General features: G+C 39.2%; 1 protein-coding gene across 2 annotated transcripts in view; it reads right to left on the bottom strand.

Moving 5' to 3' along the window:
- Positions 1-200: 200 nt before the first annotated feature.
- The window catches only part of Rabl3 (RAB, member of RAS oncogene family like 3), a 35,622-nt gene continuing 23,999 nt past the window's right edge, over positions 201-11,823 (bottom strand). The window contains exons 5-8 of one of the 2 annotated variants that reach the window (XM_031363844.1): positions 8,907-9,057; positions 5,077-5,148; positions 2,568-2,606; positions 201-2,017 (exon numbers count right to left, since the gene is read on the bottom strand). In XM_031363844.1, coding sequence (XP_031219704.1) covers positions 1,952-2,017; positions 2,568-2,606; positions 5,077-5,148; positions 8,907-9,057 — 328 coding nt within the window. In that variant the 3' untranslated portion in view covers positions 201-1,951. The remainder of the gene's footprint in view (positions 2,018-2,567; positions 2,607-5,076; positions 5,149-8,906; positions 9,058-11,823) is intronic. The other variant, XM_031363845.1, reaches the window with a different exon arrangement.

Below are 11,823 nucleotides of genomic sequence, written 5' to 3'. Positions count from 1 at the left end.
TCTGTATAGTCCTGTTGGCCTGGAGCTCACTCTGTAGACCAGGCTTCAAAATGAAGAGATTTGCTTGACTCTGCCTCCTAAGCACTGGGTTTAAACATGTGTGCCACGACACCTGGCCCTTTTATTTCTTAATAAGAAAGAAATGACAGAAATTGGGATGGGCTTCTTAATTACAAAGAAAGGAGAGAAAAGGGAATGAATGGGTTTTAATGTATTTATTTTTTATTAAAATTTTGATGTTGGGAATCAACCCTAACACCTTGCACGTGCTAGGTAAGTGCTTACCATGGAGCCCCAGTCCATGCCCCCCACCCCCTGGGTTAATTGAAGTGAAACATGGAGAGGTTAGACTTTACAGCTAGCGCTCTGTGTAGCATTTAAATTCCACCTTCCCAGCCAGGCCTCTGCCACAATACACTTGTACTAAATTCCACATGGACAATGATTTGCATAACACAAATTACATCAGAGAGCGAACAAATCAGCTAACACAATGAAAACAGGGCCTAGGTCTTCCCCGTGAGGAGGCGAAGGCTGCAGGGTAGTCCAACTCAGAACTACTTTTCAATTCTCAAAGACTGCCTTTCTGAGTTTCTAATATTCCCTTCCAGCATACCCTGACTTCCAGACTCCTTCTGAAGTCTAATTAAAATGGAACAGAAAAGTAGTTTTCAACTGGTTTTTTTAAAAAAAAAAAACGAGACTGCGTATTCATACTATTATTTTTTAATTTGGTACAAAGCCAGGGAGCAGAGAGCAACTGCAGAGACAGAAGCATCAGAGAAACAAGGTGTTGAACACAGCAGCCAATTACAAACGTTTTTGGCAACCAATTTTATAAACTAAGGAACTGGGCCAAAAAAGATTAAACCAGCAAAAAAGATGGTCTAAAAAACAATGATGACCACCTATGCAAACATACACACACCATCGCCAGAAAGCTGTGATGTGACTGTGAGATCTCAAACACTGGCCCATAACGCATGTGAATGCGTTATTCTGGAACTTAATCTTAATTGACTTTCTCATTGTTAACATTGTTAACATAAGGATAATATTCTTAGTTTACTGTTCATCAATATTAAGGGACATTTCAGGAATTGGATTTCCTTACAAATAAACACAACAACCAACCAAACTGGGAAAAGGAAAAAAAAAAAAAAAAACACAAAGGCAATAAATCTGTCTTACTGGCCTTGTGCAGGTCTCAGATTTCACCCAATTTCCAAACAGAAAGCTGAAAGAGCCTTCCAACAGCTGCAACCTAGAGAGTGCAGGAGCTGTCGGAGTCTCACAGACCCTTCTCTTCTGGTCTATTCGCCATGTATTATTAATTTGTATTTCTATTTAACTCCAGCTATTAGTCCATCGCTCTTTCCAGACACTAAGCCTTTTCCCAGAGAGAGCAGAGGAGATGGGGTTGCTATTCTTAGGCATCCCCGTGTGTAATGAGGACGGAGAAAATGAAATAACACCATTTGGCTTCTTTTAAAATGACAGAGCTGGTTTGGGGTGGATAACTCAGGGCTGATTAACATGACCTTTCCTCTCAGGAAGGTAAAAAACACAGATATGTTTCTGAAGTACTTAATTAAGCCTTCAGCAGCGAGTGTGGGAAAATCGCAGGCCTGTAAAACCCTCTGGTTCTAAGCAAGAGTCAGCCTTCTCTGCAGCCCTTGCCTCCAGTTCTTTACTGCACAGGTTTGACTAGACCTCATATCGTCCCAAGGCTTTTACTTAAGCTATAAACAGGGATAGGGTGGTGAGGAATACAGAGAATGGGCAGAGATAGGACCTTCTGTGCCGCTGCTTCCTTTCAATTTTCCATGAGAGGGTGAGGTAGCATTTTGAGATGTTTTTCCCAAAGCCTGAGAAGTTAATGACCCTACACAGCAAGAGGACGCTGTGCTCACTGCTGCTGTTCCCTCGCTCTTCCAGGGCTGAGGGCAACTCAGTCACAGTGGAAGTTCTTCAGTGCCCCTCCTCCAAACCTCTTCCGATCAGAAAAACCAGCAATCTGTAGGCAAGAAAGAATCCTGTTATGTTGTAGCAGAAAGACTCAAATGTTAAAACTAAACTCCTGCTTCACATTCTTGCACACCAGCCTGATGCTCATTATAGTACCAGCTCTCTGGGCTTCCAATCAGAAAATCATAGAATGATAAATAATAAAAAGAAACTCAACAAATACAGAAAACATTTGCCAACAAATCATTGGCAGTGCCATCTAGAAAGGATGGATCTCCTGGAATCATCAGCCAGACTTCTCTACACAGTGCCTGTTATGGGAGACTACAGACAAAAACACTTGAAGACCCCTTAAGGAAATGATCCTCTTGACTTAGTCAGAGCATCTCCTCATCCCTGGGTTCTTGTCTTGAAGATCATCATGCTGTCTGTTTAGGTTTCCTCCTTTTGTATTCAAGAGGACAGGAGAAAGTAAGTTGCCTGTGCCTACAGAGAGTTTTTCCTAATTAAAAAAACCAAAACCCTCTGGAGGAAAAAATGGAAACCATGTTTTTCAAAACATAAGAAGCCATTTTATCAAGAAAAAGATAGATACCAACCTGATTACTTTCTCTAAAAAAATATCTCTTTTCTATAACCTGCAAAAAAAAAAAAAAAAAAAAAAAAAAAAAAAAAAAAAAAAAAAAAAAACAAGCAAAGATTTTAGGGCTTAGCATACTTATCTGGAAAAAGTAATTAATTTATAATGTTCATTAATGCACCCATAGGAAACATTGCCAAATTACAAACCTTTTCCACTATGGTCATTTAATACAGTGAATTAAAGTCTGATGCTGGGGCTACAGGGATGGCTCAGCAGTTGAGCACTTGTGGCTTTTTGAGAGGACTGGGATTTGGTTTCCACCACATACACTGGGCGGCTCACAACCACCTGCAAGCAGCTTCAGGGGATCCCACCCCTCTGGTGGCTTCTGCAGGTACTTGTGGTATATGTGGCACACACACACACACACACACACACACACACACACACACACACACATGCACACTCATGTGTGCACACACGCACTCATGCATGCACGTGCGTGCGCGAGCACACACACACACATACACACACACAGACACACGTGTGCACATACAATCTAAAACCTGGTACTAACAGGATTGAAACTGTGAGATTATTTTCATTATTACCTACTCATTTCTAAAGAAAGGAGGGATACACCAATGAACAGGATATGGTGATACACTCTATAAGTATGAAGGTTTGTAATCAATCTCATACACGCAGGAAGCAGAGTCAGGGGGATTAGGAGTTCAAGGCAAGCCTGGGCAACTTAGTGAGTTTCAGACCATTCTGGTTTATGTAGTAAGGCTTTGCTTCAAAAGTAAATAAAACTCAGAAATAAGTAACACATAGAAACTAAATAAGGACAGAATAATGTCCTAACAGGTCCCTAGAATATGGCAGCAATTAGGCCAAGTTTCCCACCAGTCAGCTCCTAAAAGATCCCTACAGTACTGCTGCAATCCTCAAGAGGGGTCTGCATGAAGCAGCGAGAATTCTGTGCATCCTGTATGTGGACTAGGACACAGCATCAAGCAGTCAGTAGGTTTCCCTTACAGGCTTCGCTGGTATTCTTACGCAGTAGTTTCAGGGCTCACTAAATTTGTCTGAGGGAGGACAGGCTAAAGCAGTGGATGTATTTTATAAAACATCACAGCTCGTGTAAAGAAGCTTACAAGACACACATTCTAACACAATGGGTTTGAGAACTACGCTTTCAGATGATGAAGGAGATTATAAGAAATACTGATTTCCACTCTAGTCCTGGAGATGCTGCACTGGTTGCAGAGGTGCTGCTGCAAGAGAAAAACCAAGTAAGTTACAGATTAGGTGCAGATGGACTAAGACAGTGGCATCTGGAGTGATGAAGCTGGGAAGCCTTCTGATGCAGAGCACAGCCTGTCCTCTCAGGCCTGGGAAGCTTGCTCACAATTGCTTAAGAGACAAATTATTCTGGAGTTCTCTCCTGGAGACTGCATCTCAGTTAGTATTTTAAGTCATGTGCAGCCCATCAAGGGACAGAGTCTGTCACTCTCCAGGCCCTAGCTTGAGGGCTGGCCATCTGAGAACTGTGGGAATCAGTGCTTGTGTACACCTGTCCCTTCTTGCCACATTCTAGTTAAAAAGTGACACATAGTCCCCTACTGGACCTCATGGTAACATACTGAAAAGGGGGCCAAATATCAGACTCAAATAATTATAAAAAAATGTTCTGAAGGAAGATCTGTAATTTTAACATGTTATTTTATTTTTATTTATATGTTTATGTGCTTTGTGTGTACTTGCTTGCACCACAGAGGCCAGAAGAAGGTAGTGGATCTCTGGTGCTAGAGTCACAGCTGGTTGTGAGCAGCTGCTCACTGTGGGTTCTGGAACCTGAATCTGGGTCCTCTGAAGGAGTAGCAACTGCTCTTAATCATTGAGCATTTTTCCAGCACTGAATAGATCTAATATAGAAATTAATCTGTTTCAGTAACTCATGCAGAAAAAAGTCCTATATTACGTTGCTATGCAAAACTAGCACAACGTAAGGCAGCTGCGTAACCTGCAGATGCAGATGAGCAGGGCTCCATTAGCTCCTTCTCATTCAGTGACAGGAGGGTACCGAAGCGCCTCACAAGGAAACCACACATTCCAGGAGACAGTTTAACTTTACAAAGTTATAGCAACATTTACGTGGAAAATATTAATAGCTGAGAAATAAAGGGGTTTAGCCTCTGCTCCATGCCTTTGGGAAGATGGAGCAGTGAGTAGTACACAAAGCACTAAACCCAGGAAACTATAAATTGTTTTGAGGAAGACTCGCACATCTTTTTAAGAGCCCCAACTGAATCCAATAGCCTTTACTCTTTGCTTAGAGAGCTCTAGTGATAGAGTAAGTACGTCAACAGGCCTTGAGCAATTATTCCAACAGATAAGAGAGATCAAAACAGGTATTCAGGCTGTGAATTTCTGGGCAAAGTAACAAAAGGACACAGCATTCTACAAAGAGTTTAAGCTATCATATGTTAAGTTTAAAAATAACTTAATTGAACCATTACCTTATCAAAAAATCTACTGAGCTTGACAGCATTGGAGGAACCTGCAGCTGAGGACCGTGGGTTTGTGCAATCCTGGAAGACAAAGGTGCACACAGAAAAGCCAGAAGTGAGGCTCAGTGCCACTCTGTACTAAGTCATCAGAATGCTCATAAACCACAAAGCAATATTCAGATTATGATACATGAACAGGAAGGCAAAGAAAGTGCAGCCATTTAGTCTGGCATCTGAGCAATATCAGAGAACACTAAGTCAACATACCCACCATCAAACAATTCCTGAAGAGAGCAGAATTAATTCCTGACCCATTGTTAGCAAAACCAAGGGACTGATCAGGTGACCTGCATATGTTTACAAAGTCACATAAACAGGACACAGGGACTAAGTGTTCAAGTAGTTAAGAACTATGCAGTCTGCATAACAGTTGAAAACATGAAAATAAGATTTAGTCAAAATAAGATTTAGCCAAAGGAAAAACAGTTGTCAAGAATTTTTCCATTTCTTCATATATCACAAAGACATACTGGTTCTAATAATAAACAGATATAGTATTTAGTAAGATTTTTTATGTAGGAAAGCACAGAGCTCAGAGGAGACTGCACAATCTGGGACACTAAGTCGTCACAACACCCTGTAAAATGACAGTGCTGCCATCTTTGCTTGTCACCAATGCTGGCCCTCTCAAGATACAGAGTCAGCTCTGACCTTTACCTCAAATGACACCAAGACCAAATTGTGCAGGCATTGTGCAGGCTCCTTCATGAAGATAAGTGTCTTGCATGCATCTGTGGGCCCTGTGTGCCCCTTGAGCAATTTCTGATATTGTACTTGCTGTATTTAATAATGATGTTTATAACAGCCAGGCCCACATGTTTCCTTCTAATATATTTAGAAACAATTTCTTGTTTTGTTCAATCACAGCCTTTCAAGGATCACACTTTAAACAATGGCCGGGAACTGTAATAGTTCTCTACCCTACCACACACACACAAGGAAAGAGGGGAGGTGGGGAAGGGAGACAACTGATTATAATTACAATGATTTCCAAAGATCATAAAATACTAGGGAAATCAGGAATCTTGGAAGCCAGTAATCTCTGTCTTCAAATATCTGTGCCAACATTTCCAGATTGTGTACCCTGCTTAAGTCATTATGGCTCTAAAGTTGGGCTTACTCATTTGTGAAACGGAGATGATTCTATTCAGAGTTTTGTGAAATGCAAAGGGGTACTGCATGCCTGTCACACAGCAGGTACAGGACATCAGTTCTCTTTCTTATTGTAAGAAAATGCTGCCAGACTGAATTTTCAAGAACAAAAACATTTAATATAATACAGATGATCCCACATGTGGATTGACTACCTGTGTGCACACACTGCTGAATTTGCAGTTTGAACACATTTCTGTACCAGTTGGGACAGATAAGAAATCAACCTTAGACCTACATTGGATGGTTTTGCGAAATGAGTATTGATCACTTCATCAGAACGTTAAATGACATCACATCATCAGAATGTTAAATGATGACTCTAAGTAAGAGTTAAAATTACTAAATAAAAAAACAACAACCCTAAATCAAACAGCAAATAAACAAGTTTTTTTCTTGTTTTTTTTTTTTTTTTTTTTCTCTCCCATAAAATTAACTACTGGGCTCCACAATTCAAGTTGAGTAGGAAATCTGAGACTCCATCCTTTTTTAGGATGAAAATTTTAGAGCTGAAAAGCTATCTGCTAAGGGAAAGCCTGAAAATCAGTAGCTCTAAATAGCTTGTGTGAATGTGGAAAATGACCAGAAACTAAATAAACACACACGAGAAAATGTACTATATACATAATAACCGTAGTGCCTAGTTTTTGTCAAACAATTTGCATTTACAAAGGAAGAGAGAAATTCTGACTTCACTCTTGATACATGTGTGTTGGCTTTTCAGGCTTCTCTGTAGGTGTAAGTAATTTCATAAAAGAAGCAGTGAGCTAGCACTAACATTACCACTGCATTAGTCTTAGTCTGAGGCTCTATGTTTACTTGTTGGCTTTATTCGCAATTCCCATATTCAGCTGCCCTCCTGCACTTTAATTTCTTGTATCCTCATTAGTCACTTCTATTATTGTTTCTATTGTGTTCTGGAAGGACACACTGACAAACTAAAGGCATGTCATATGTAAACAATTGGGAGACTATAAGTGCTTAAATCCTACTGCTTATGTTTTGGTTTTGCTAACAGCTGAAGTAGACCTAGCCACTGTAAGACAAGGAGGAATAATGTGTGTCTAGCTGGTTGTCACAGACAGCAGTAGGCACTAGACAAAGATACATTCAGAAACATATTCAAGTTACTATTGGAACTAATTATGGATATTTAATGGAAAATTACCCTTTGAAAATAATGTGCAAATAAAGTAACACCAGCACTAATTCTACAGAGACAGCACACTTATATAATCTATATGGTAGTATTCAAGTATCCTCTTGAATACTATGGTCCAACCCTGAGGACCAGGGTATCTACATCGACCATTCCATGGTGGCAGATGCAAACAGGGGGCACATTTCACTGTACAATAAAATATAAAAAACAATGGGGGGCAGGCAGAGACTGGGCCAGACAGGTAGAGTCAATGTTTACAGATGTTAATTCGCTGAGCAAAAGGTATCAGACCCACCTGAGTGACCTGTAGGATAAAAGTACTGGTGGAGGCTGCAGCGTGGTGCTAATGTATGTTTCTCATGTGTAAGGCCCAGCACCACATTACAAAAGAAGGGAGTAACGGTGTGCTCCTGCCAGCATTATGAGCACAAAGCTCTGACCTGAAGAACAGTCATTATAGATGTTCATAGGTGCTGTTAGTAATATAAATATAGGTGCTATTGGTAATATAAATATGCAGTGAGCTTTGGTAACTGTTGATATAAATGATTTCAAAGCACCACCATTTTAAATCTTAGTTGAAGGATAATCAAGTGGGAAAGAGACTTGTACAGTCGGAATGCCTTCTTTGACTTCGTCTTTAAAATGGAGATAGAAGTGCCTATGTTACATGTGATGTGATACTTGCAAACCTTACAATAGCATTTTGTGAATAGCTGCCCTCAAAGTGCTGGCCATCAGTTCTATCATTCAGCACTGCACACCTGGAACAACAGCATGCCGGCGGTGTGGCAACTCTGCTTATGAGCAATGATAATGCATCTCCACCACTGAGACCGTAGGCGAGGTGTTGTTCTGGGTAATGGGAACTGGTTTATATGCGTTCTTTCCTAGCTTGTTAGCATTCTGCTCTAATTAAGCTAGCTATCACAAAAGTTTCTATATGTAAGAGTTTACATACATTAGTCCTTATGATACATTCCTAGTTACAGTGTGCAATTTCCTCATACCCTTCAAGATAAGCAGTTGTTGTAAGCAGTTAAGAGGTTCTTTCTTTCATCTTACTTTGGTTTTCTGAAACAGGGTTTTTCTGTCTCCTGGAACTCACTCTGCAGACCAGGCTGGCCTCAAACTCAGAGATCCATCTATTTCTGCCTCCTGAGTGCTGGGATTAAGAGCTTTTGTTTTTCTTCCAAAGACAACAATAACCAATGTATAGTGTTACCTTAATTGATATGATCATTTTGAATTTGGTATGCTTTTTATGTTTTTTTCAGGAAAGAGTCTATGATTTGTACTATTTGCAGAATATAGTTTGAGGATTCCAACAGCTCAATGTACAAGTTCAAAGTGAAAGAGACCTTCAAGTAACAGTCTAGACACGCTGATTCTCATCTGTTTTGGACTGGTGAGCTTCTGATTTGAGTATAAAACTTCTTTGACACACTTTAGTAAAACTACATACCAAATTAATCTCTTCAGCATTGAAGTCCTCAGCCAAGAAAGCAGTCCTGATTAAAACTTCATGGCGCTTGGTTTCATGAATCTGGTCCAGTTTAGTCCCTATTACCAACAGTGGGATTTGGTTATCAGCAAACTGTTCTCGGTCATAATCCCTGTGATAAATAACCATGAAGAGGAGAACAGAATTTACCTTTCCAATGTAAATGTGTATTCTTTAAATGCAAGGTGCTTATACACTTTTAGTGATAATTAACTGATTGCTGCTTATCATCACCTACATCTTTTTTCTCCTGATATCTTCAATGTATCTTTATGATCAATCCATCACCTACTGAATTCCAACTATGCATCTTATCATTTAAAGTCTGTTCCTGTGTCTCTTTATAGCAGAGAACTCGGATGACTGAAGGCCTGCCAAGTACACCATGATCATGTGACTCAAGTGTTCAGAATGCACTGTCTTCAGTAGGTAACAGCTTCAAAAATTTTCAGTGTGAAAGAAGGAAGTAGATTTAAAGCTCAGCGTGTAGAAAACCCAGGAGCCTAGCATGTAATGCAGGCACTTCATGCACAAATTCTATAACTTGCATATGTATTCCTGGCTATGAGTAATTAAAAAAATCTTTTCAGAGTGAAAAGAGCTAGGGAAGTGGCACCTGAGTGAGACACAGCTTGGATGGAAGTGGAGGAAAACTGCTGAAATGTTAAAAGCATGACACTAAAAGGCAAGACAACTAGTACCAAAAAATTATCCTTACATGATAGTCATAAGAGACAGAGGATCGGCCATCAGAGTCTCTTAGCGTTAGAAGGGGGTCTATTATAATGCATTTTCTTCCCATTTTTCCCCAAAGGACTGAATAGCAATACAAATGATAGGTCTTGTTACCAAAAGGAACAGAAAGTCCACTGTTGTTAATTAATTGAAATTCTATTTGCCTATTAGAAGCAAAGTAGATCTGGACTTCTGACACGTTATAAGCTCAATTTACAGCAGTCAGCAAAATCTGCTTTTGAACAATCGATACTGCATAATCCAATCAATAAAACCCACTGGAGTGCAGCTCCTTTTCTGTCTTAGCACTTTTCTGCCTTTTGGAGCACTCTAACTGAGCTGGGCGGAGAGGGCCACTTACTATGTCCCCCCACCTTTCACACTCATCTTGCAGAGCCTCAGCTGTAGTTGTGTCTCAGAACAGAGTTGTTTTGAATTTACGTCTCTCTCATATAAATATCACCATCTGTTTTGTTTGTATGGAAGCTAATAATAGCTCAAGTTGAAGGCCTGTGAACGAACACCTGCTCACCTACACACTCCTGATTTGGTGGACATGTTTTGGATTGAAATTTGAATTATAGAGATCACAAATTGTTTCAAGAAAAGTTTTGTGTTTTCTATCAAATACCATCTTTAATACACATACTCTCTGCTATTTAAAATCGTATATAATCTCTTGTAGATTACCATGTAAGTATATATACCTTGCTCTCTCATTTTTCTTTTTAGCTTTTCATTTTTTCAAGAACTATATTCGTTGAAACACAGATGTATATAATGACTCACCACTTAAATATTAATTTTAAAAGAAAATTATACCACATTGGCTTTGATGTTCCCTATCGCCTCTTTCATTAAAAATCATACATTCAATTGAAATTAGACCTTGATATAATCATTATGTGAAAAACTGATGGAGAATTTTATTATGGACAGATATGGCTAGTACTTCCCTAAAAAACATATAATTTTATATGTACAATAATTTTTTGAGAAACGAAAATAGCAGCTATGCATACTTTTAATACTATAAAATAAAGAAGGTTTAAGATTCAAGAAATAAACTTACAAGATACAATAGGCTTTCGATTTGCTGTTTTATTACTCTTTAAAGTGGTGCTAAGGGTGAACCTTGGTCCTTATGCGTACTAGGGACACGCTCTACTGAGCTACAGCTAAGCTCTTTTCATGGATGCTGTATGCAAATTCATGCACACACCTTTACTCTCTCCCTTGCACATTACAAGGGAAGTGATACATATTCTCTGCACCTGTTTTGCACCCTCTGTAGCTCTCTATTTTCCTATACAGAACCATCCCCGATGCTTTCTTAAAGAGTTAAGTAGAGTCTTCCAGAATGTAACTAGATCACTATTTAACAGGCTTTCTTTTGGACCTCAGAGTTGCTGCCAAATCATTTGCTATTAAAATAACGCAGCAATGAAGCACCAATGCACCATTGTTCAATGTGTGTGCAGGTGCAGCTCAACGACCAAATGAAGCTATAGGGTCCAAGTGCAGCTTCTACATCTGTAACAATTACGCCATCTTGAATTCCTTAACATCGATGTGAATATTTTCTGGTATAAATAAACTGTCTCTTACTTGTAATTTAAGAATAAGTTTCTTGAGTAGTAAAAAATCAATGAAACTAAAATATCTTTGAAAAGATTAGAACATCAACAAACTAGTAGCATGCCTAAAAGGGAAGCAAAAAGAAAAAACCAAGTTAGCAAGATCAGGGATGAAAATGCGCATGTCATTACAGACTCCAGGAAGATAACGAATAGTATTACAGACATCCCTGTTCACAGATGTTCAGTAACTTAAAGGAAATGCATGAATCCTCTACAGCTCAAATTTGCCAAATTCACTTGAGACGAAACAAAATACATGTACCATCCGCTAACTATTAAAAAAAATTGAAACTGACGTTGAAAACCTTTCAAAATGAAATATGCAGGCCCCAAAGTCTCACTGGTAAATTCAACCAATCATCCAGAGAAGAAATAACATCAAATATATATAATATCTTCCCCAAAACAAGGGAGGGGCATTGAGGCTAACATTATCCTTAAACAAACAGGCCAAAGACATTATAGAACAGAAAGTATAGCCAATATTCCACATGAACACAGAT

Source organism: Mastomys coucha, unplaced genomic scaffold (genome assembly GCF_008632895.1).
Source record: "Mastomys coucha isolate ucsf_1 unplaced genomic scaffold, UCSF_Mcou_1 pScaffold12, whole genome shotgun sequence".
Taxonomy (NCBI): Eukaryota; Metazoa; Chordata; class Mammalia; order Rodentia; family Muridae; genus Mastomys; species Mastomys coucha.
Note: the sequence above shows the minus strand (reverse complement) of the source record. Positions and strands in the feature narration are given on the sequence as shown.